A 26,882-nucleotide genomic window follows, 5' to 3' on the forward strand; every position below is an offset into this window, starting at 1 on the left:
GCCGTTGGAGCGTTTTCCTTTAGAGGGGTTGCGTGTTGACGAGGGCAGGCGGGAGGAAGCGGAGAAGCGGCGTTTTCGCTTTATCCCGCGTACGTTTGCAAATTGGATGCAGGCGTTTGCGATCATGGCCAGTGTTATTGGGGAGAAGGCTCCTGAGCATTGCTCGGCGCTCTTTTGTTACCTTGACGCCATTAGCGAGGCTCACAGGGTTTACGGTGGGACTGCGTGGCTTCGGTATGATGAGCAGTTTCGGCAGCGGCGGGCTGTTCGCCCTTCATTGCGTTGGGACCATAAGGACATTGGCCTTTGGATGCGCCTCATGACTCCAGCGAGGCCTCCTGGTCCGTTTTTTCAGGGGGGGGCCGGTGGTTCATTCTCCCCCGGACAATCGGCCTCAAAGCGTAGGGGCTTCTGTTGGCAGTTCCAGGAAAGCGCTTGTCGTTTCGGAGGGTCCTGCCGTTTTAAGCATGAGTGTTCCGGTTGCGGCGGCTCCCATCCGTTGTCGCGCTGTTTCAAGCGGGGCAGAGGCCCTTCCGGCGAGCATGCGGGTAAGAGGGACGACACCGGTGAGGGTGGAAAGGATGCAGCCTTTCCTAGATAGATATCCTGATCGGGCAGCCGCTGTGCTGCTGGCGGCAGGGTTTTCGGAGGGTTTCCACATCCCGTGCACTTTGACTTCCGTTCCCCCCTTGGCTCGGAACTTGCGGTCGGCCTTGCGGCATGCGGAGGTTGTTTCGGTTAAGTTGCAAAAAGAAGTGGGGTTAGGTCGTATGGGCGGCCCATTTTCTTGCGCCCCGTTTTCGGATCTGGTGGTTTCCCCCTTGGGGGTGGTGCCCAAGAAGGAGCCAAATTCGTTTTGGTTAATTCATCACCTGTCTTTTCCAAAAGGGGGGTCGGTGAATGACGCTATCGATCCGCAGTCCTGTTCAGTGTCTTACACGTCGTTTGACGCTGCGGTTTTCTGGGTTCGTCGTTATGGGCGTGGTTCGCTTATGGCGAAATCGGATGTTGAGTCCGCGTTTCGATTGTTGCCGGTACATCCGGACAGTTTTCGTTTCTTGGGTTGTCATTGGGAGGGCTCGTTTTACGTTGATAAGTGCCTTCCCATGGGGTGTTCCATATCTTGCGCTTTGTTTGAGCAGTTCAGTTCGTTCGTGGAGTGGGTGGTGCGGGATGTTTCCGGGGTCAATTCTGTCATCCACTATTTGGATGATTTTCTTTGCGTGGGTCCGCCAGCTTCCAGAGTGTGCGCAGTTTTGCTGGCCACTTTGCAACACGTTGCTGAACATTTTGGGATTCCGCTGGCTTTGGACAAGACAGAGGGCCCGGCTTCGATCATGACTTTCCTGGGTATCGTTTTGGACTCGGATGCGATGGAGTGCCGGCTGCCTGGGGACAAGCTTTTGGCCCTACAAGGGGAAATTGGTGGGGTGCTCGGCAAGCGGAAAATTCAGCTGCGGGCCTTACAGTCGTTGTTGGGTAAACTGAACTTCGCTTGTCGCATCCTGCCAATGGGTCGGGTGTTTTGCCGCCGGTTGGCAGCGGCGACGGCAGGGATTACTTCCCCTTTACATTTTATTTGTTTGACTAGGGAGCATCGGGAGGATTTGCGGATTTGGCACATTTTTTTTAATTCGTTTAGCGGACGGGCTTTGTGGATGTCTGGCCCGGTCAGCAATTTTGACTTGGACTTGTTCACGGATGCGGCGGCTTCCGGGGGTTATGGGGCCTTTTTTCAGGGACGGTGGAGTGCGGCTCCGTGGCCTTCTTCCTGGGTGGCAGCGGGTTTCCTTCGTAACCTGGTTCTTTTGGAACTTTTTCCGGTGGTTTTGGCGGTCAAGGTTTGGGGTGAAAATTTTCGGAATCAGAAGGTTCGTTTTCATTGCGACAATTTGGGGGTGGTTCAGGTCATCAACCGGGTGTCGGCTGCCTCGCGGCCGGTGGTTGGCCTGCTTCGCCATTTAGTGTTGCGTTGCCTGCAGCTGAACGTTTTTATCCATGCGGTGCATCTCCGTGGGGTTGACAACACTTTGGCTGACGCTTTGTCTCGTTTTCAGTGGGACAAATTCCGAGAGTTGGCGCCGGCTGCGGAGCACCATGGGGTTCCTTGTCCCGACTGGCTGTGGGAGATTGCCTTGGGGTCGTATCCGGCTGGATCCGGCGGTCGGTGAGTGAGGCGACATGGTCTGCATACTCGACGGTTTGGCGGGAGTGGCTGGACCTGTTACAACAGGTCGATATTGATCCCTGGGGGCCGGAGGTGCGTGTGGCATTGCTGTACTATTTGGCGAGGAATTTGGAGCGGGGGGTGTCTGCTGCGGCGGTGGATCGGCGGTTGGCTGGTTTGGCCTTCTTTTTTAAGTTACAAGGGTGTCGGGATTTTACCAAAGATTTTTGGGTGCGTCAGACTATTCGGGGTTACCGTAGGGCTCATCGCCGTAGGGATTCCCGTCGCCCGGTGTCCTTCGAGTTGTTAGGATCTTTATTTACGCATTTGCTGTTTGTTTGTTCTTCGGACTTTGAAGTGGGCTTGTTTCGGGCGGCTTTTGCGGTGGCCTTCTTTGGAGCGTTGCGTATTGGGGAGCTTGTTAGTCCATCCAAATCGGTGCTTGGGAGGTTGTTGGTGGATGATGTTGTGTGCTCGGGCGACTGGGTGGAGGTGTTCATCCGTCGGTCTAAGACGGACCGCTGGGGTCGTGGTGCGCGGGTTCGGTTTCTTGCCCTTCCAGGATCACTAGTGTGCCCGGTGCATGCGGTTCGAGAATTTTTGTCCCGGCGTCCGGTGGGGCAGGGGTCCTTTTTGATGCATGCTGATGGGTCCCCGTTAACTCGTTTTCAATTTGTGTCGGTTTTTCGGAAATGTTTACGGGATGTTGGTTTGGATGCGTCTTTGTATGCTTCACACTCGTTTCGTATTGGGGCTGCTACTGAGGCCGCCCGGTGGGGTTTGTCGGATGAGGCGGTAAAACGGATTGGTAGGTGGGATTCGCAGAGATTTCGCCTGTACGTTCGCCCGCATCTGCTGGGGGACTTAGGGTGGATTCCGGGTTCTTTTGGTGGCTGGGGGAGTTTGTACTGTCTCTGTGATGTTGTTGGTTCTTGTGGTAGTTTTTGTTCTTTTATTTCAGATGGAGCGGTTTGCCTGGGATGGATCCTGGGGCACTCCTACGTTTTTTGGGGGGCTCGGCGGGCGGATGTGAGGCCTAATGGCCGGCAGCTGGGATTGGCTAGGCAAGAGGCCTGTGTCCGATGGATAGGTGTGCCGGGGATGTTGTGGGGTCGTGTGGTACCTGAGGTGCGGCGTTTTGCATGCCTGGATAGACTGCCGGATGTTTTGGTGCTTCATGCGGGTGGCAACGATCTAGGGGTTAGGTCCATGCAGGAGCTGGTGCGGGATGTTAAGCTGGATTTTCTTCAATTATGTTGGGATTATCCTGCGATCGTGTTGGTGTGGTCGGACATGGTAGCCCGCACCTCTTGGCGTTTGGCGCGGTCGGTGGAGCGGCTCAATAAGGCTCGGATCAAGGTCAACAAGGAGGTGGGGCGCTTCTTTGTTCGGAATGGGGGGTTGGTGGTCTGGCACTTCGAGTTGGAGGTAGATACTTGGCGGTATCTGCGGAGTGATGGGGTTCATCTCAATGCCGTTGGCACGGATTTATGGTCTCTGGGTTTGCAGGACGGAGTTCAGAGAGCGGTTCGTTTGTGGTGGGGCACGCATGGGTAAGGGCTTACCCAGCGTGCTGTGGCGGTTGTTGGTCTTGGAGGCGGTTCTTATCTTGGAGGTACAGATAATGGTGTGGGACCCATCGGTGGTATGGTGTGCCCGGGGACATTCCAGTTAACCAAGGTTTAACTGGAAGGTGGTGGTGCTGCACTGCGGACGGTATGGTTGTCTCCGAGCTGGTTGGTTGCGGCTGGAGGCCTTTGTGTAATATGGTTGTTCGCAGGTGCATTTCAGATCATTTTTGTGGGGTGCCTTCGAAGACCAACAACAACAACTCTGTATGTTTCTGTTATAAGGAATGGTTGGTGTTAAAATGTTTGTTAATAAAAGGCCATGTTGGCCATTTACTCCAAAATTGGTGTCATGGTTTTTATTTAAGTATAGTAAGGGGGGGGGGGATTTGGATGACCTATCTCTGGTGCTCTAGTCAAGAATCTCATTGGATTTATGAGATGGATTGTCTGGCCCCTAGGGGTCTAAATAAAGAATTTGACCTTTCATGTTTTCTGAGTGACCATTGAGCGCCATGCAGACAATATATAAATATAGATCCTAAGTTAATATATGGGAAGAAAATGTAAATATATATAATGGACAATGTCACACTAATTCAGAGTGAATTTACCTACAGGTATAATACATGGATATAAGACCATTCTGGGCTGATTATGTCAATTATGGTCATTATAATTTTAAGAACAATAAAGACTCTGTAAAACTAATATAACATTTTTAGTATGATTCATGAATTAAATAGTGGGCTGAGTACTAATAAAAAGCAAATTATAAGATAGGGCTAGAATATACACTAGTTTGGTTAAAAATGCATTTATGGGGAATGTATATCAATAGCATTACATATTTAATTTACTTATTTATTTATATGTGTGATTTTTAATATATTCATGATTTTAATTTGTTATTAATTTATTATTAAAATAATTTTTATAAATTGTTAAATAATTTTAATTTTTGTTTATAACTAAGAGGAATCATAATATTACTGTTAGCATATTCTGGTTACAGTATATATTGTGTTGCTAAATCACTGCTGGATCGACCTGGGGGTGTGCAATTTACACACTGACAGTCAAGCCGTAGGATGCTGGGTGTCAGGGATCCGGGTGTGACCAGAAGTGTGTGGACTGACACAGGGAAACGCAGGCTTCAGATATGGTATAAATAAGACAATTTATTAAGACTAACAATACAAACATAAACGCAGTGCACCAAACCCCAAGCTAACACAAATACATACAACAAGGTGAAACAAACCCAAACCTAAACTGTTATAGATGCACAGGTACATACACATATAGAGCACAATGTAGTCAGGCAGGCCGGGTTGATAACTATCGGGCAGGTAGGTACAGGAGAAGCAGGCGGAGAGTAGTCAGGTCACGAGCCAGGTACAGCAACTAACGGACAGGTAGGTACAGGAGGAGCAGGCGGAGAGAATGGTCAGGGTCACAAGCCAGGGATCAAACAGGAGAAGTCAGGATCAGGCAGGGTCGGCAACAAGTCAGGCAGGACCAGGACCAGGAATGCAGGTTACAAGATACAGGGGCCCATGGAAAAACACACATCAAGGCACAGACTGCAAGTCTGGCCATCCCTTAAATACACCACCTGCAATCAGCCCCAGGTGATGGCTAATTGCCGAAGTGAACCTCTGGTTGTTGAGAGCACCCGCTGGCCAGCCCTGGTACTGCAGCCCACAAGGCAGGTGAGTCCCACCACTATTGGCAAGTCCATTCCTGACACTGGGACACAAATTGCAACTATATAACTAATAGTAACATTTAATACCAACAACAGGTGTTCTGCATTAGATTTAGACCCCATAAAGATGGTAGCATTCATTAGGACTACAACAAAATGGCGCCGTAATGATACCTAAAGAACACAGGCAAGGTGATGTGCAAAACTACATCCCCCAGAGGAAGCTACGAGTCCCTGTAGCGTAACGCGTAAGGGAGGGGCAGTGACGTCACCACGCATCTGCATTCAGACACGGCGAGTGTTGACAGTGTGCGCAGGCACACCAACAAGGCTTATCTCACCGCTACCCGCGGTTGTGTATATATAAGAAAAGCGCACTTTATTTTTATTACATGTGAGTGTACTACTAGCGCACATTACAATCTTTTACCCCGGATAAGACACTATGTACCTCTTTCTTTTCCTTATGAGTCCTGCGAGGAGAAGTGGACTAAGGAGAGTGCTGGGGAAGGAGAGATCTGGTCTACCATAGTGACTCCCAGTACAGCGTCTATTGTTACCCATTGCAGCTATACAGCACAGGCTGTTACAGAGGAGAGTATACGGCATCCATCCTTCTGTTCAACTGATAAACAATGTGGTATCATCCCAGTGCATATGGGACTATTCATTCCCAGCTGAAGGTCAGAGCTGGAATATTTCACCCTTAATCTATTTCATTTACAATTATTATTACCATTATTATTATTTTTTATCCACAATCCTATTTAGTTTTATATAATTATTGGTATAAGGTGTACTTATGTTTATTCACGGTGATAACTCAGAGAGATTATTTTATACCGGCTAAAATCATTTTTTACATTTTAATATTTATTTGTAAACAATTAATAGAGCGCGGCGCCCAATCTTTCTATTACTAATTTTGCACTGTTTCACTTATTCATTTATGTGTGAAGAATTTTTATGCATCATTTGTGTTTCATTTATATTTGTTGTCTATGGGGATATGACTGTATGTAGCAGCTTTACCTTTGTTGGTAGGTATTAGTTTTTAGGTAGGAGCGCAGGAGTTTGTCACATTGATTTTGGGTCCCATCCTTCCGGGGGCCCCTCCTGTTATCTTTAGAGGGGCACCTCCATTGAGATTATTTGTAGCCCCTAATGTTATAGCTCCTCCTAAGAAACCTTCTATGTTTCATGAGATTAAGGGGTATTTCCCCTGTAGAAGGTGTACAGTCTGTAAGCATAATACATGTAATAATAGAAACATTGAGACCTTTCATTCCATGATTACTAATAAATCATTTAAGGTCAATAATTGTATCACCTGTACCACCAAAAACGTGGTTTATTTAATCCAATGTCCATGTGGGTGTCAATATATAGGAGGCACCGTTAGGACACTACAGACTAGGCTAAAAGAGCATATTGCCAATATAAAGAAAGGTTTTCCCAACCATAGTGTTTCTAAGCATTATGCTCTTCACCATGAGAAAACCCCGAGGGAGCTCTGTTTATTGGTAGTGAAAAATTCTCCAAGAATTGGAGGGGCAGTTACACCAAGCGGGAGATTTCTACATTGGAAGTATGGTGGATTTACACTTTACAATCATATACGCCATATGGTCTCAATATTGAATGGGACGTCAATCATCCATCAATAATAGTTAGCTGTTTCTGGTTACTTTATAACTATTTACACCTTTTAAGGTCGACTGGAGATGTTTATTTATGGTGCTTCTGTATTTATGTTTAATTTATGTCAAAAATATTTTGATGTTTTTATGTCTATTAAATGGGCAATTGTCATATCATTTGTGAACACAAGATGGCACCACGACCGGTAATGCGATGTCTTGCCCGTTTTTCCTCTTCCCCCTCTGGCATACAATGGCCGATTACATGTTTTACAACAAGATAATGTATAGTATTGTTTCCAAGTATTTTTGTTTTATGCTTCTGGAAATGTGCTATTGGCAGGATATGCTGTGGTGATCCTGGTGCTTGTGCCCAATGATTCTCTTCTGTTTCCGGTGCATGCCGTATTAGAATGAAGGTTGGTGGTTTTTTTTAAAGCTCCTAGAAGCTGTTGTTGGCATTTTTCTGCTCCTAGAAGATAAATAGTGTCCTCCTAGGTGTCCATGCACACTGCTTTAGGCCAGTAGCATTTTTTGAGCTTCAGTGTCTACAAACAATAGTTTTTGTAGGTTTTTTTGGAGCGGTTTTCAAGCAGAAAAAAAAACACGAAATGCTACTGAAATGATACTAACAGCTTTTTTTTGTTTTTCCTACATGTACTGCAAAAATGCCAATAAAACACTAACGATCCTAACATGCTACTAAAATGCTATTACCTGCGATTTTTATCCAGCTTTGTTTCCAGCGGTTTTTGGCCTAAAAATACTCCAGTGTGCATGGAGCCGTAATGTGTGAGGGTTAGAGCCCCTGTCAGGTTTTTTTTTGTGTGGCTGAAAGAAGAAATACCATGAAGAGTACAAAACCACAAAGGAGCCTAAGAAACTTTAATTGCTCATCAATTCCAGAGGTTTACCCCCCCCTTCCTGACCAGGCCATTTTTTGCAATACGGCGCTGCATTGATTTAACTGACAATTGCGCGGTCATGCAACGCTGCACCCAAATGAAATTTACATCCTTTTTTTCCCACAAATAGAGCTTTCTTTCGGTGGTATTTGATCACCTGTGCATTTTTATTTTTTGCACTAAAAACAAAAAAAGAATGACCATTTTGAAAAAAAAAACAATATTTTTGAATTTTTTGCTATAAAACATGTCCAATAAAAAATGTAAAAATTTAAATTTCGGCATAAATTTACACCAAAATGTATTCTGCTCCGTGTCTTTGCTAAAAAAAAATCCCAATACATGTAAATTAATTGGTTTACGTGAAAGTTATAGCGTTTACAAATGGCAGTATAGATACTGGGATGTGTCTTTTATACTAGTAATGGCGACGATCAGCGACTTATAGCGGGACTGCGGCGGACATTCTGACACTGGGGGGGACTGACTTGGTGTCACTGATATCCCCAGTGACACCAATACAGTGATCAGTGCTAATAAAAAGCACTGACACTGTACTAATGGCACTGGGCAGGAAGGGGTTAACATCTGGGGCCATCAAAGGGTTAACTGTGTGCTGTGTGTGTTACTATGTAGACATGCTGTGCAGAGAGATACAAAGCAGCCTGTTGGTGCTGACAGGGGAGAGATCTATTGTTTACACACAGACCTCTCCCCTGTCACTGTTCCTCGGTGATCGCCCGGTGCCGGCATGGAGTCTCCAGCTGGGAAATGGTGATAGACAGCAGTAGCCGTCAGTGGCAGTGAAGGTAGGGTGGTGCGGGTAGGGTGGTGCAGGTAGGATGGCGCACACACACCCTACCCGAAAATACAAAATTATGTATATATATGTGATTTTGCGCAGCCATGCCGCCCTGTAGCAGTAGTTCTACTATAGGGCGGCGGGGAACCTGTGAAATAAAACATCCAACGTGTTTCAGGGGTCTGATCCCTCCCCCTTCATCAGGACTTGAATGTTCTATAAATTCCTGTAAGGACTCAAATATCACAAATAACAAACTGAAGTTATGTAACGTTTATGTATCCGAAACAGATCCACACAGGAAAATGTTTTGTACATTTATAACATCCAAACCCTGAAGAAGTGTTCAGAATCAGGAAACGTGTCGGTTGTTGTTTTCCAATTATTTGAAGAAGAGTTGAAGTTTTCTTGGACTTATTGTGGTTTGGCGCTCTCCGTGACATCGTTCTGTTTCTGGATTCGGATTCCCCTGTAAGGGTTCCCCTGTCTGACAAGAGCAGCCTCACCGGTGCTATTGCTCATTGGCTGGACATTCTGCAATATTGCACTAGTGACTATCGGTGTTCCAAGCACCTCTCTGACATTTATTCCGGTTCCTTTTGCTGTCTAAGTCCCTGCTGGGTTTATTTACCCTTCATATTTGTCCTGCTCTTCATTATCCAATAACCCGCATTGTAAAGCTGTCACTAGAAATGGAGGTGAGGGGAAATTTTCCAAGGTGGACATGTGTTCCGGTGACAACTGTCTATGAGGGGAATTGCTCTCATTTTGTAGAACTTTCCTCTCACTTCATGTTGTGTCTTCAAGAAAGGAAGAGAAGGAGAATCTCCCTGACAGGACAACAAAGGGATTGAGTACCTAGAAATCATACCTACTGTCAGCCATGGGGGCTCTGAGCCAGTAACTTCACAGAGGTATTGCTGTTCTACAACCTGCAAATGGTGGTCATCTCACCAGTTCCTGACCCATCCCTGCACCATATATCAGGAGACCCATGGGTGTAGGACCTGGTCCCTGATACTTCCGTAATGTTCTAAAGATCTTGCTATATCTTCCTTCGGCCGAATGATGTGATGAAGACGTGAGAGCTCTGGAAATCTGAACCCATCGATTCTTCTGAGCCATAGATAGCCAATGTGGGAAGAACATCACCAGCACACCGAGGATCTCCAGTTATGGGTCCAAAGCTTTAATAAGCAATCACATAGTTACAGCAAGTGTGACGTTTCGGAGTCTCAAAGGACCCCTTTATCAGGCATGTGATGATAGATAGTCAATGGTCACAAGTCATTTAGAGCATTGCTTGCTGTTATTGGACCCAATTCTTAACTGTATTGAATGGCATCAGGGCCACCGACAGGAGGGTACAGGCAGTACTTACACCATTGGGTAGCTCTCTGCCAAGTACAACATGGCCACCAGTCATGTGAGTTCTAATGAAATATGGTGGTAATGTGAGCAGAAGATTCCTTGGGATGGAGAGTGAGGAGGAGCAGAACATTACAGCCATGCTGTGTATGGGTGTCTCTAAGCTGGCTGCCATCCATACAGGGCCATTTTAAATTTTTTTTATAAGTCCCGCGGTGTAATAAACATACTCACAAAACCAGCACCCAGTGCAAAAAAAAGTGAGCACTCAAAAAGCGCACAGGGTGTTCGTCTGGCCCTCCTCCAAAAAGAAAGGGCCCTAGCCCTGATCCCCCGGTGCGCAAGTCTCCTGACAGAAACTGAGCCACTCACTAGGTCCACCCGACCAAAACCAGGGGGACCCCTTTCTTCAGGAGGCCTGCTGAAGCAAGGCCACTCTGAATACTAAGTGGTGCTCGCCCCGAAGGGAGACCCCATGAGAGGAGAAGACCCTGACCAAAGGACCACATGTCCACCCCCATGACTTTCAGGGCAGGATCAAGGACCTAAAGCCTAGTAATCGGATGTGCAAAAAGTACATAGGTGCTGTGCAAAAAGTGCAAGTGACAAACAAACATAAAAAAAAGGGAGGGGGAAAGGTGGAAAAGTGCTTGGTGCCATAGTGCAGTACTATGGTGGGCTGTTTGGCCAGAAAAAAAAATTCCTGTGATCCTGACCAAAAGGCCCGGCCCTAGAGGCAGGTGCGAAAAAAAAAAAGTGTGACTGGTGTAGTGACCAAGGTGCCTAAAACCCAAAGTAAGCTCCCTCACCTTGAGAATTTCAGCCCCCCTGGACTGCCACTCCAGGGGCACACACACCATGGACTTCTTTCTCAGCCCGTCCCTCGGCCAGACCAGAGCAGTCCCATCCCTACCAGAAAGGCATCAGAACTTAGAAAGCTTAGGGAGAGCCTTGCCTACAACCGGGGACCAGCCTGGTGTACCAGGCCAGAATCAACCCGGGAGGAAAAGGCTCCCCCACCACTCTCACCATTCCCACCTAAGAAGAGGTACTAACCAGCACCCCCCACCCAACAGGAGGCACCGGCATCCCCTCCCCCGAAAACTGATAAGAACAGATACTACACTTGATCTTAGCCAAAAGGCCGAGAAGTCATCCACACGGGGCCATGCCGTGCCAACAAAGACATAATGAAATTTCCCTGAATGAAATGATGATGTGTAATAAAGAGGCGGAGCTATACTTTCCAGGACCAATCACGGTGAGATGTCACGGAGTGTGGGATAACAGATGTTGTGATTGCGGTTTATCACTGACAGTGATCAGTAGAACTGGACCTTGCTGTTCCCTTCACACACAAGTGGTATCTGTACAATGTAACAATGTGTCCGCTCCGCATTCTTCTCACTGAAAGCAACATTTCTCATTACATAGAAGAACTTCCTCCTCCAATGTGTCCGACCTTCCTTCATATATGTGTGTATTGTGTGTGTGATCCCAACATAGGGAGCAACTCAGCATTCCCAGCAGTGCAGAGGATGAGAGGAGAGTGATAGAGGAAGGAGAGGAGTCCTCCAGCAGTGCAGAGGATGAGAGGAGAGTTATAGAGGAAGGAGCCGAGTCCTCCAGCAGAGCAGAGGATGAGAGGAGAGTGATAGAGGAAGGAGAGGAGTCCTCCAGCAGTGCAGAGGATGAGAGGAGAGTGATAGAGGAAGGAGCCGAGTCCTCCAGCAGTGCAGAGGATGAGAGGAGAGTGATAGAGGAAGGAGAGGAGTCCTCCAGCAGTGCAGAGGATGAGAGGAGAGTGATAGAGGAAGGAGCCGAGTCCTCCAGCAGTGCAGAGTATTTCAGGAGAGGAGAGTTATAGAGGAAGGAGCCGAGTCCTCCAGCAGCGCAGAGTATTTCAGGAGAGGAGTTATAGAGGAAGGAGCGGAGTCCTCCAGCAGCGCCGAGTATTTCAGGAGAGGAGTTATAGAGGAAGGAGCGGAGTCCTCCAGCAGAGCACAGTATTTCAGTAGAGGAGTTATACAGGAAGGAGCGGAGTCCTCCAGCAGAGCAGAGTATTTCAGGAGAGGAGAGTTATAGAGGAAGGAGAGGAGTCCTCCAGCAGAGCAGAGTATTTCAGGAGAGGAGAGTCCTAGAGGAAGGGGCGGAGTCCTCCAGCAGCGCAGAGTATTTCAGGAGAGGAGAGTTATAGAGGAAGGAGAGGAGTCCTCCAGCAGCGCAGAGTATTTCAGGAGAGGAGAGTTATAAAGGAAGGAGAGGAGTCCTCCAGCAGTGCAGAGTATTTCAGGAGAGGAGTCATAGAGGAAGGAGCAGAGTCCTCCAGCAGAGCAGAGTATTTCAGGAGAGGAGAGATACAGAGGAAGGAGCGGAGTCCTCCAGCAGTGCAGAGTATTTCAGGAGAAGAGTTATAGAGGAAGGAGCGGAGTCCTCCGGCAGTGCAGAGTATTTCAGGAGAGGAGTTATAGAGGAAGGAGCGGAGTCCTCCAGCAGTGCAGAGTATTTCAGGAGAGGAGAGTTATAGAGGAAGGAGCGGAGTCCTCCAGCAGCGCAGAGTATTTCAGGAGAGGAGAGTTATAGAGGAAGGAGCCGAGTCCTCCAGCAGTGCAGAGTATTTCAGGAGAGGAGAGTTATAGAGGAAGGAGCGGAGTCCTCCAGCAGCGCAGAGTATTTCAGGAGAGGAGAGTTATAGAGGAAGGAGCCGAGTCCTCCAACAGCGCAGAGTATTTCAGGAGAGGAGAGTTATAGAGGAAGGAGCCGAGTACTCCAACAGCGCAGAGTATTTCAGGAGAGGAGAGTTATAGAGGAAGGAGCCGAGTACTCCAGCAGCGCAGAGTATTTCAGGAGAGGAGAGTTATAGAGGAAGGAGCCAAGTCCTCCAGCAGTGCAGAGTATTTCAGGAGAGGAGAGATACAGAGGAAGGAGCGGAGTCCTCCAGCAGAGCAGAGGATTTCAGGAGAGGAGTTATAGAGGAAGGAGCGGAGTCCTCCAGCAGCGCAGAGGATTTCAGGAGAGGAGAGTTATAGAGGAAGGAGCCGAGTCCTCCAGCAGCGCAGAGTATTTCAGGAGAGGAGAGTTATAGAGGAAGGAGCCGAGTCCTCCAGCAGTGAAGAGTATTTCAGGAGAGGAGAGTTATAGAGGAAGGAGCCGAGTCTTCCAGCAGTGCAGAGTATTTCAGGAGAGGAGAGTTATAGAGGAAGGAGCGGAGTCCTCCAGCAGCGCAGAGCATTTCAGGAGAGGAGAGTTATAGAGGAAGGAGCCGAGTCCTCCAGCAGTGCAGAGTATTTCAGGAGAGGAGAGCTATAGAGGAAGGAGCGGAGTCCTCCAGCAGAGCAGAGTATTTCAGGAGAGGAGAGTTATAGAGGAAGGAGCCGAGTCCTCCAGCAGTGCAGAGTATTTCAGGAGAGGAGAGCTATAGAGGAAGGAGCGGAGTCCTCCAGCAGCGCAGAGCATTTCAGGAGAGGAGAGTTATAGAGGAAGGAGCGGAGTCCTCCAGCAGCGCAGAGTATTTCAGGAGAGGAGAGTTATAGAGGAAGGAGCCGAGTCCTCCAGCAGTGCAGAGTATTTCAGGAGAGGAGAGCTATAGAGGAAGGAGCGGAGTCCTCCAGCAGAGCAGAGTATTTCAGGAGAGGAGAGTTATAGAGGAAGGAGCCGAGTCCTCCAGCAGCGCAGAGTATTTCAGGAGAGGAGAGTTATAGAGGAAGGAGCGGAGTCCTCCAGCAGAGCAGAGTATTTCAGGAGAGGAGAGTCATAGAGGAAGGAGCGGAGTCCTCCAGCAGGACAGGACAATATTCAGCTTTTAGCGCTGTCGCACTTTGAATGACAAAATATTTATAATTATTTTGAGAGCTTTCTTTGGTGGTATTTAATCACCACTGGGGGGGCTTTTTATTTTTTCCTAAACAAACTAAAATAGAATGAAAATTTTGAAAAAAAAAAGTTTATAAAACGTTATAAAATTTTGTAAATAAGTAATTTTTCTCCTTGGGATAGGAATAGGCAGCACTGATGGGCATTGATAGGCGGCACTGATTGGCATTGACAGGTATTGCTTGTGTGCACTGAAAGGCAGCACTCATATAAGGCACTGATAGGCAGCACTGACTGGCACTGATTTGAACTGTTAGATGGCACTGGCTGGAACTGATGGGTGGCACTGGCTGGCACTGATAGGTGGCACTGGCTGGCACTGATAGGTGGCACTGATGGGCACTGATAGATGGCACTGATGGGCACTGATAGGCAGCACTGACTGACACTGATAGGCAGCTCTGATGTGCACTTATATGTGGCATTGATGGTCACTGACAGGTGGCATTGATGGGGCTACACTGATGATCAGGGCACTGATGATCAGTGTGGATGTCCCCTCTGAGGAATGCTGCTTACCAGCTCTCCTCTCCTCACGCTGACGATAACCGGCATTTCCTATTTACATGCGATCAGCTGTGACTGGACACACTTTACTGCGATCAGTGATCTGTTGTATCCCACTGACTCAGCGCACCACCGATCACCGTGCCGCACTCCCCCGGGGGCGCGCATGTGCAGCTAGAGTGGGAGGATATCATATGACGTCCTCCCAAAACGAGAGAGCCACCGCCCCGCCCATCATTTCCTTATATGGCGGGTGGGATACAGGTAAAAACATACTCTCTAATTCTGATTTCTTCAGTAAAATCGGTCTGATTCGTCCTAAAATACAATACAATATAACCCAATCTAATCTCTCCGAAGATATGAGCACGTGCTTAAGTACACAGAAGTTCACTAATTCATTTTAAGATTTAATTTCCCAAAGTGGGCGGGGCATAAAATATGTACAAAAGATAAAAGGTTACAGCAAATACAAAGATATAAGAAGACACACAAATGACTAATTACTATAAAATAAAAGGGAATAAAAAGACAGAATAACACTTTACCCTGCGGCTGGAGCAAGCCAGAAACTTAGCAATCCATTGGTCAATCGAACCAGCTCCGTACAGATCACCCTGTCCAAATGTCCGTGCGTTCAATTTATTGCGATTTGGACATGGGCAGGACATTAGTCTTCGGCCAATTGACTCTGGGGGAGGTGGTCCTGACCTGCCCACAAGAGGTACTGTGTATGGACCTGCCCCAGTTCAATTGGGCCGAGACTGGCCTAAACACCAAGTCGGGGATTGGATTTCTGACACCAGCGCATCAGCCCAATCGCAACAGTACCAAACACCAATCGGCTGTCGCACCCCCGCGTCATCTAATCATTCCATGCATTTTCCTGGCTTTCTCTCCAAGCCACAAATATGATTTTCATATGCAAATGCAGCGTACAGAATGGCCTACAAGAAGGGAGTATGTTCATATCTCTCCAACTAATATTTTGGCTTTATAAGAGATTAAACATACTCCTTTTATGTGAATATTACCTATAGAGCATCCACATAAGGCAGACAGTCTGTCTGCTGTCACTGGTTTTCCCAGGTGATAACCCGATTGACACACAAAAGGTGTCACCTCCAGGAACCTGGCTTTAGACTAATTAATGCTAAATGATGATTGGGTCTGGAAGGCCTATTGTGTATACATACACATCTGTATCCCAGACCATTTGTTTGTACCATCTATTAATTTCCCTACTGCCCAGGGGCTCAATGTACATCCTTAATTACCAGACTGTTCCTGCACACACCTTTGTAATGAAAGGGCCTGACATAATCTAATCTACTTAACCTGTCATGGCTATGATTCCATATTTCCACTCAAATCTGACATGTCCGTTACAATAAATTTTACATGTCCGTTACAATCGCCTACAATTTTTTATATTTTTCCTGTTAAAAACTACACTCTAGTTTTGAATTTCTTATAAAATATGGCCTACACAAGCATCATTAATTTTTTCTTCGAATCTGTAAAAGTTTGTGTTTTTTTATGTGAAACAATACACTTTAATTTTGATCTCTTCATTAAAACCTGCCTGGTGTCTCCCTCTGAAACTGCAGCCTACTAAAGCTGTATACACATATATTATGTATTGACACTTTTGTAGATTATTTTGCGAAAAAAATTTGATTTCTTTTTTGAAAGCTACCTAGTCTCTGCTTTTAAATGTATCCTACTAGTGTGCATTTAGTCTTTGCAATTTTTTTGGCATACTAAATTTGCTTACATAGTGTGCAATGAGTCTGTAGATTTCTATTTTTTTTCCCAAGGAGACTTCATTTTCCCTGAACCAGCAGTTGACCTCTTCTCTTGAATGCTGTATGGCAGCTCTGAAACAGTCACATTTATAATGTGAGTGGTGAGTGGTGTCTCCATAGCTGAGGCCGGGTCGGTGAGAATCTGGTTTAGCAAGTTGTAGTTCAAACAAAAGATTGTTTAGTTTTCAGATATCTCAGGAACGTCTTGCAATCTTTCTAACACAGCGGCCATTCACTAAAGCAGATCGCATGCTCTGTTTATGTGATCTGACACATTTTTCACAATTGTCGCATGCGATGTTGAACATGTCAATTCACGATCCCTTTATGAGGGATTTACCTCAAAAATCACTCGGTAAATACCGCAAAAACAGCGCTAACATCAATTCACTGAAGGAAATAAATGCATGTGGTAAATAAGTAGTGGTCCAGGCGTGAGATAGTTAAGGAATGTATTTGATTTTAGCTGGTTGTTAAGGAGCCAGTAAATATCATGGTATCTAAGGAGCAGGCGGCTGCCACATCCATAGCAACCATGACTCATTTCCACACCTCCCCGCTGACAGCAGAATCTAAACAAAAGAATTGCCAACATTAATTTTTTTTTTAAACAGCGTGGGGGTCCCCCCCAATCTGTACCAGGCCCTTCAGGTCTGGTATGGATTTTGTGGCCTGGTATGGTTCAGGAGGGGGGATGCTCACTTGTTGACCCCCCCCCCCTTTCCTGGTCTGCTAGGCTGCATGCTTGGATAAGTGTCTAGTATGGATTTTGGAATGGAACCCTACACCATTTTTTTTTAAATGTTGCTGTGGGGTTCCCCTCAAAATCTATGCCAGACCTGAAGGGCGTGGTCTGGATTGGAGAGGACCCCATACACAGTTATTTTAAAAAAAAATGTTAATGTTGGCAATTCTTTTGTTTATATTCTGCTGTCAGCAGGGAACCTTCTGAGTCATGGTAGTTAAGGACACAGCAGTCGCCTGCTCCTTAACAACCATGATATAAACTGGTTGTTAAGGATGGTGGCAGCTGCTGGCTCCTTAACCACTTATTAATTTGTTGTTAATTACTTTCCCCTAGAAGATTTACCCTCCTTCATGACCAGGTCATTTATTTGTGATACGGCACTGAGTTACTTTAGCTGACAATTGCGCGGTCATGCAGCGCTGAACATAAATTAAATTTATGTAATTTTTCCCCACAAATAGAGCTTTCTCTTGGTGGTAATTAATCACTGGCGGGACCCGGTCATTGACATTGTTGGGAGCCAATGGCAGCATGGGTAGGGCAGTGCATGAGGACGTGTTTATATTCTGCTGTCAGCAGGGAAAAAAAATAAATACAAATTTCAGTATATGTACCATAGTTTGTAGACACTATAACTTCCCCACAAACCAATCAATATAAACTTATTGGGATTTCTTTTTACTGACCTGTAGCAAAATGTATGAATACATTTGATTTTTGATTTTTTTTTGTTTTATTAGATATGTTTTATAGCAGAAAAAATGTTTATTTCAGAATTGTCCCTCTTTTTTCATTTATGTAGTAAAAAAAAAAAAGTAGTGATCAAATATCAACAAAAGGAAATGTATTAGTGAGAAAAAATTCACCAGTAACAGTAGCACAGTGCTGAATAGCAAAAAATGGCCTGGTCATGAAAGGGTGTAAACTCTTCTAGAACTGAAAGGGTTAAACTATTCAAACAGTTGCTCCTATGGCTAGACATACTAATTTTGCCAACTGTGTAGCTGCCCAGTAGGCCTCTAGGAGTAAGGGAACCATTTATATTCCTGTAGATGTGGCCTGGCGGGTGCTGGGATGTGTGTGGTATTCACTTTCTGATCCCTAATATATATTAGACCAAAACAGCATATCAAAAATATTACATTTTGCCGGCACATTTCTATCTCTATCCCATATCCGTACACTGACTATTCCCTGTATATAACACTGATATCCGTACACTGACTATTCCCTGTATATAACACTGATATCCGTACACTGACTATTCCCCGTATTTAACACTGATATCCGTACACTGACTATTCCCTGTATATAACACTGATATCCGTACACTGACTATTCCCTGTATATATAACACTGATATCCGTACACTGACTATTCCCTGTATATATAACACTGATATCTGTACACTGACTATTCCCTGTATATAACACTGATATCTGTACACTGACTATTCCCTGTATATAACACTGATATCCGTACACTGACTATTCCCTGTATATAACACTGATATCTGTACACTGACTATTCCCTGTATATAACACTGATATCTGTACACTGACTATTCCCTGTATATAACACTGATATCCGTACACTGACTATTCCCTGTATATAACAGAATTCCCGAATGGTAAGTCCCCCCCTGAGAGATAGATAGATAGATAATAGATAGATAGATAGATAGATAGATAGATAATAGATAGATAATAGATAGATAGATAATAGATAGATAGATAGATAGATAGATAGATAGATAGATAATAGATAGATAGATAGATAGATAGATAGATAGATAGATAGATAGATAGATAGATAGATAGATACAGTAGATAATAGATAGATAGATAGATCACATTCTCCTCGCTGACCAATAGAGAAAAGCCTTCACTATAATTGGACAGTTCTTCCAGCCAATCATAGACATCTGTGAGGGAGAAATAGAGACGTCTCACAGTAATATATGGATCATAGAAAACACTGCAGGACCATTGGCTGAATGTTCCACCAATCTCGTCCTCCCTCCCTGTGATGTCACCACTCTGGGCGGAGTTCTCACTTTCCCCGATTCCCCCCACAGATCTTTATACAACCTCTCCCTACACATATCCCGGCATGGAGGGGCTCAGTGAAGGTGGTGGTGAAGGTGTGGAGGTGTCGGATCGGGTCACACAGATCATAAAAGGAGATCTTCCCGGCCTCATAATCCAGATCTATGCTGACTCTGGTACTGGGGGGATTGGGGGGTAAGGGGATTTGTTTACTGTCATGTATCACCCCATACTGATTACCATTCCTGTACAAACCCCAGGACTTGTTATTCCATCCAATCTGTGACCGCCTCTCTCTCCTGTCTATACTGGGGTAACACATCCCAACTATCCATTCATCGGATCCCCCGACATCCACTACCCAGTAATGTCTCCCTGAGGAGAAACTCCGACTGCTCAACACCTGAGAATAATCCTGAAATCTCTCTGGTGTTTCTGGAGGATTCTGGTTTCTATCTGACCAGGATACAGTTTTCCTGTCATCTGATATATGTAGAATATTATAAGTTGTGTTTCCATCCAGTAATATGTCCTCAGCTCCCTGTATATAGAAGGATACATTTCCCTCTGTTATTATATCAGATAATGTGTGTAATGTGTGTGATATCCCAGCCACATCCACCCCCCCTCCATCATGGAGGAGGTCCTCATGTCTCTCTCTGTCCTCATTATCTCCATCCTCAGTATCACACAAGTCACCTGTGTCTGATTCCTGTAGGACAGTCAGTGGATCCGTCATGTTACACAGCTCCTCAATGTCACGCATCTTCCTGGACAGCTCCTCCTTCTTTATCTCCAGATCCCGGATGAAGATGGATACCCGTTCTGCCCTCTCGGAGATTTCCCTCAGGACTCTCTTCTCCAGGTCTTCCAGACGTCTCCTGAGATCTATAAACAGGGCAGTGAATCTCTCGGTGTCACCAGCTGCTTCTTCTTCTACTTTCCTCCTGTGTTCCTGCAGACTCTGGACTCTTTCCTCCATCTCCTCTCTCTTTGTCAGAAGTTTCTGCAGAACATTCCTCAGTGTCTCCTTCTTCTTCTCAGAAGCCTCATCCAGCATCTCCACTTGGTGTCCTCGATGTTCTCCAGCCAAAGTGCAGGACACACAGATACAGGTCTCATCCTCAGTGCAGTAATACTCCAGGATCTTCTTATGGACGGAGCATTTCCTGCTCTCCATGGACAAGGTGGGGTCACATAAGATATGTTCTGGGGACTTTTTGTGGGCTCTCAGGTGTTTATCACACAGAGAAACCTCACAGAGCAGACAGGATCTAACAGCAGGTACAGGATAGTCCACACAGTGAGTACAGAAGACCCCAGACTCCTCCTGATCAGGCTGAGCAGACAGGAAATTCTCCACTATGTTACGCAGTGTTATGTTCCTGTGCAGTGTAGGACGATCCGGAAACTTCTCTCTGCATTCAGGACAGGAATGTCCTCCAGACCCCCCCTGTGTATCCAGAACACGATCAATACAGACCCGGCAGAAGTTGTGTCCACATCTCAGGGTTACAGGATCTGTATAAATGTTCAGACAGACGGAACATTCCAGCTCGGCTCTCAGATTAGCAGACGCCATCGCTGATAGTAGGAGAAATGAAAGTCTCTGACACCGGGGAAGAATGCAGCTGGGAGGTGTCACTTCCTCCTACACAGGGCGAGGCTGGGCTGTGACTTGCACTTTGTTCATAGGATTCATTATATGGAGGGACACCAATATTGAAAGAATCTCCTGCAGAACAATGTGCATGTCTCAGGAAAATATCAGACACTTTGGTGAAAATTAGGGCCGAGGTCAACAAACGTTCGTTCAGAACTGATTTTCTTTCCATACAAGTGAACAGGCATGCAAAAACAGATTGAAACTGTCACAGATTAAAGCAATAAAACTTCTACTAAGCTGCCCCTTGTAGTCCTACAGACCAGCAGACAAGCCGATACGTCCTCACTGGTAGTTGTACAACTCTAAGGCTGCATTCACACTGGAGGGTTTTGTAGCTTGAAGATCGAAGATCCAAAAACACTCAAACTTACAAAATCAATTGTTCTCTATGGCGCCTGTTCCGGTGATCAGCACCATAGAGAACAAGTCATTTTTTCAGTTTTGTGATGGATTTGGTAAAATGCCTATTTCGTTTCCTATTGAATATATATATATATATATATACGCTATTTCTATAAGTTTTATAAATATTTACTTTTATACTTTAATACATATGTTGTGTGAATATTTTCTGCCTGCTGGGCTTTGTGGTACTATAAGAAATTCTTGCTTAAGAAATGTCTGCTCACACACACAGACCCCCTCCCACCGTGTGATTTGGGAAACAAAGGAATGTTTTTCTTCTCTATAAGATAAGGGCTGGAAGAAGATCACATTTATACCATGACGGAGATTGTTTTCGTGTGGAAATGACCAATCAAAGACTAATATAATGCTTATGCTGTTGTCACATGACTCTCGCATCATTCTGCATATATAAGCTCACTTTCTCATTATAATAAACTAGAAGTATTCATAGACTGAACTTGTGTGTCAGCGTGAGTGTCTTCCAATGTGCGCACATTTCAAAGCTAGCGTCATAAATTAGGACAGGAACAGATAAGCACCGGACATATTGAGTGCTCTACTAACACAGCTGGTGCCGAAACCCAGGACTCCGGGTCATTAACCTGCAGTCAGCCGACCTGAACGGGCATTAGGTGTCAGTCAAACTGGACAGGCCGGAGATTGATCGCCTCTGGAGCATGGTAAGATGTATTTTTCTATCTTACCATTGCTTATCCTGTCTTTGTTGTTGATTCATACCTGTGCCTAGTACGGCTGCTAAAGGTCATTAAAGGCAGGTAACTTTGCTTGCCCGGAGTTTATTTCATTTTTACCTGCATGTGCTTATCTGTTACCTGGGTCTCTGTTGTGTGTTTTTATGTATCAGTCTTGAGGTGGAAGAGGAGTGGACCTACTGAGGGTTTTGACACATAATTTCTCTGGGTGTGGTAACCTTGTGTGTTGACCAGCAGAGGAGGTGTCGGATACGCGTCACGGTAGTGTGACAGCGGGTGCCGTAACCGTGTTTGTGTGGGTTACGAAGATTTACTCAGTGATCTGTACTCATAGCCCACCAAGAAAGACTGCTATGTTATGTCCTAAATGTGTGTCTGTAAGTTAATGTTTGCCGTTCATAACTGAAGGTTGGGGTTTGTTAAGGGTTAAGGAAAGTTTGGACAGCAGCCTGTGAAGTGTCTTAGATTTCTGTTAGGAAGGACAGAGAAGGGGGGAGGAGATGGGTCAGATGCTGATAAGACCCCTAGAAAGGAATGTTAGCATGTGACCTGGTTGCAGAGAGAGAAGAGGAAAAGTATGTGGAATTAAAGATAAGGAGGTAAAAAAAAAGAAAAAAAGAGAAGAAAGATGTCTTAGTTGACAAACATGTGCTGAAGACAGCAAGAAGTTTGGTATAATGTAGCCAAAGTTATCCACAAAGAGCAGTGGACAGAACAGGTATTGCTACAGGAAAAAAACAAAAAAAAAACTGTTTATGTGTTAAAATATTGAAAAGGATTACTGGCATGTCATATTGTGAAGAGGTGTGAAGGAAGTGAAGCAGTTAAAAAGTTATCTAAAGTAGCGAAAGTTTGTAAGCTGAAGGTCAGGACTGGCATAAATCATTGTAGGAACAGAGAGGAATGTTATGTGAAAAAAGGTTTGCTGAACGTGACAGAAGCTTGGTAAAAAAAAAACTGCAAAAGCGTTGCATAAAGAAGCATATGATGATAGAATTCAGAACAAAGGAGGCCAGGAACAGTCCTGCCCAGCCCAGTACACTTCCTGAAGGCAGCCATCTTGCTGCTCCTGCTTTGTCCCTTCCTGCCCAGCCCAGTACACTTCCTGATGGCAGCCATCTTGCTGCTCCTGCTTTGTCCCTTCCTGCCCAGCCCAGTACACTTCCTGGAGGCAGCCATATTGGTACACCAAATTAGACAACTGGAAGGCCAACGCCTCAAGTGAGCCGCCTCTACCCAGTGTGTCCGGTCTTACAAGTCAGTGGTACATTCTACGTAGCACCGGATGTGCTGAGCAGAATCCCAAGTTGTCTATGGTCCACAGGACCCGAAGATATTGGACGTTTAAAAGGTACCCCCAATTATGGTGGAACTGAAGCCTGGAGCTCCCCTACCCAGGAAACCACGGTACCCACGGTACCCACTGAAATCCAAAGCCATTTCGAAGCAGGTCAAGTCCCTTGTGGCAAATGGTGCACTCATACCTTGTACCTCTCCATGTAATACACTTTTGTTCCCGATAAAAAAAAGAAGACACCCAAAGGAGAACCAGAGAAATACAGGATGGTACAGGACCTCCGAGCAGTGAATGAAGCCACTGTCTTAGAGACACCTATCGTTCCAAATCCCCACACTTTACTCACAGGGGTATCTCCAACTTTTTGGCTCTAAAACGCTTATTTTCTTCAGCCCCAGCCCTAGGTCTACCAGACTACGAGAAACCTTTCAAACTGTTCGTGTCTGAACGCCAAGGCCATGCCACAGGAGTATTGGCCTAGTTCCAATGGCGACCGCCTACGACCTGTAGGCTACTACTAATGCCGTTTAGACCCAGTGGCTAGGGGAGCACCGTCATGTCTGCGTGCAGTTTTCGCTGCTCAAGCTCTGCTGGATAAGACCTCTGATATTGTACTGGGACATGAACTTGTCCTTCTGGCACCGTATGCCATTGCTGGCATTTTAAACCAAGTCTAACCTAAACATTTGTCCACAGCGAGGCATCTTAGACTACAGTGTTCCCTCCAACTTCCTGATAACGTCACTCTCCTATGTTGCCAAACCCTGAATCCGGCCACTCTCCTCCCAATTGCTGGGGGGGGTAATGAAGGTAATGCAGAAAGTGGAGAGGATGATGGAGCCACTGAGCCTCATAATTGTCTTGAAGTGATGAAAATGGAAACCTTCCATCTCCCCACAGTGAGTGAAACACCTCTGCAGGATCCAGACTTTACTTTCTTTGTTGATGGTTCCAGATATGCAGATGAAGGAGGCAAATATTACACAGGATTTGCGGTCATTACTGCAGACACAGTCCTACAAGCAAGAGCCCTATCGCCAGCAATATCTGCACAGGGAGCTGAACTTCAAGCACTCACAACAGCATGTCAGATGGCGGAAGGAAAAAGGGTCATTATCTACACAGACTCCAGATACGCCTTTGGGGTGGCCCATGACTTTGGACCCACATGGAAGGCAAGAGGATTTATGACTGCGGCAGGTATGTCCATAAGACATGGAGCAGCCATTGGACGACTGCTGGAAGCACTCCTTCTATCCATTCAAGTGGCTATTCTGAAGGTAAAAGTTCATGGGAAATTAAACTCCTCAGAAGCCAAAGGCAATAATCTGGCAGATTTGGCGACAAAACGAGCGGCCATGGGACCACCAGAAATGGAAGGAGAGGTGACCGGAGAGTGGGAACCAATGTTCACTTTACAGACCTTACCTGTGGACAGAAACTACCTCAAGGAACTCCAAGAAGCAGCAAGTCCAGAAGAAAAAGGGCTGGAAGAAGATCACACCTATACCATGATGGAGATTGTTTTCGTGTGGAAATGACCAATCAAAGACTAATATAATGCTTATGCTGTTGTCACATGACTCTCGCATCATTCTGCATATACAGTCATGGCCGAAATTGTTGGCACCCTTGATATTTCTCCAGGAAATCATGTATTTCTCACGAAACGTATTGCATTAACACATGTTTTGCTATACACATGTTTATTCCCTTTGTGTGTATTGGGACAAAACAAAAAAAGGGAGGAAAGAAAGCAAATTCGACATAATGTCACACAAACCTCCAAAAATGGGCTGGACAAAAGTATTGGCACCCTTTCACAACTGCGGATAAATAAGAATGTTACAAGCATGTGATGCTCCTGTAAACTCACCTGGGGCAAGTAACAGGTGTGGGCAATATAGAAATCACACCTGAAAGCAGATAAAAAGGAGAGACGTTCACTTAACCTTTGCATTGTGTGTCTGTCTGTGCCACACTAAGCATGGACAACAGAAAGAGGAGACGAGAACTGTCTGAGGACCTGAGAACCAAAATTGTGGCAAAATATCAACAATCTCAAGGTTACAAGTCCATCTCCAGAGAACTAGATTTGCCTTTGTCCACAGTGCGCAACATTATCAAGAAGTTTGCAACCCATGGCACTGTAGCTAATCTCCCTGGTCGTGGACGGATGAGGAAAATTGATGAAAGATTGCAACGCAGAATAGTCCGGATGGTGGATAAGCAGCCCCAAACATGTTCCAAAGACATTCAAGCTGTCCTGCAGGCTCAGGGAGCATCAGTGTCAGCGCGAACTATCCGTCGACATTTAAATGAAATGAAACGCTATGGCAGGAGACCCAGGAGGACCCCACTGCTGACACAGAGACATAAAAAAGCAAGACTACAGTTTGCCAAAATGTACTTGAGTAAGCCAAAAGCCTTCTGGGAAAACGTCTTGTGGACAGATGAGACCAAGATAGAGCTTTTCGGTAAAGCACATCATTCTACTGTTTACCGAAAACGGAATGAGGCCTACAAAGAACAAAACACAGTACCTACGGTAAAATATGGTGGAGGTTCAATGATGTTTTGGGGTTGTTTTGCTGCCTCTGGCACTGGGTGCCTTGACTGTGTGCAAGGCATCATGAAATCTGAGGATTACCAAAGGATTTTGGGTCGCACTGTAGGGCCCAGTGTCAGAAAGCTGGGTTTGCGTCCAAGATCCTGGGTCTTCCAGCAGGACAATGACCCCAAACATACGTCAAAAAGCACTCAGAAATGGATGGCAAAGAAGCGCTGGAGAGTTCTGAAGTGGCCAGCAATGAGCCCAGATCTAAATCCCATTGAACACCTGTGGAGAGATCTTAAAATTGCTGTTGGGAAAAGGTGTCCTTCCAATAAGAGAGACCTGGAGCTGTTTGCAAAGGAAGAGTGGTCCAAAATTCCGGGTGAGAGGTGTCAGAAGCTTATTGATGGTTATAGGAAGCGACTGATTTCAGTTATGTTTTCCAAAGGGTGTGCAACCAAATATTAAGTTAAGGGTGCCAATACTTTTGTCCAGCCCATTTTTGGGGTTTTGTGTGACATTATGTCATATTTGCTTTTCTGCCTCTGTTTTATATTTGTTCCAATACATACAAAGGGAATAAACATGTGTATAGCAAAACATGTGTTAATGCAATACCTTTTTTGTGTGAAATACTTGATTTTCAGGAAAAATATCAAGGGTGCCAACAATTTCGGCCATGACTGTATAAGCTCACTTTCTCATTATAATAAACTAGAAGTATTCATAGACTGAACTTGTGTGTCAGCGTGAGTGTCTTCCAATGTGCGCACATTTCAAAGCTAGCGTCATAAATTAGGACAGGAACAGATAAGCACCGGACATATTGGCCCTGATTCACTAAGATGTGAGTCTATCAGCAGAGTCTGACCATTCAGGCAGACTCCGGTCAATCAATCAGTCGTCTGACCAGCGTCTAGCAAGCTCATTAACGAGCGTCTACTTTGCCATTAGTGAATGTGGTATCCTGTCTGGCACATTTTTAGGTGCAATACCGGATATATTCGCTAGATGGCGCACAAGCACAGGCTTTATTAACATTGGCGTTTTTTCTGATAGCAAAAGAGAATTTTTAGAATGTAATAAAGAGTACAGCTGT

At 45.5% G+C, this 26,882-nt stretch overlaps 1 protein-coding gene and 1 pseudogene across 1 annotated transcript; both read right to left on the reverse strand.

Annotated features, from left to right (window-relative positions):
- Positions 1 to 11,204: 11,204 nt before the first annotated feature.
- On the reverse strand, positions 11,205 to 11,317 carry LOC149436356 (U2 spliceosomal RNA; annotated as a pseudogene).
- A 7,623-nt stretch (positions 11,318 to 18,940) lies between these two features.
- Positions 18,941 to 20,746, reverse strand: LOC149436357 (E3 ubiquitin-protein ligase TRIM21-like). Its single transcript, XM_089661704.1, has one exon. The coding sequence runs from the start codon at positions 20,725 to 20,727 to the stop codon at positions 19,150 to 19,152; it is 1,578 nt and encodes a 525-aa protein (XP_089517830.1). The 5' UTR covers positions 20,728 to 20,746; the 3' UTR covers positions 18,941 to 19,149.
- Between the last annotated feature and the right edge of the window lie 6,136 nt (positions 20,747 to 26,882).

Source organism: Staurois parvus, unplaced genomic scaffold (genome assembly GCF_062004578.1).
Source record: "Staurois parvus isolate SC_StPar_1 unplaced genomic scaffold, SC_StPar_1.0 ptg001371l, whole genome shotgun sequence".
NCBI classification, from domain to species: Eukaryota; Metazoa; Chordata; class Amphibia; order Anura; family Ranidae; genus Staurois; species Staurois parvus.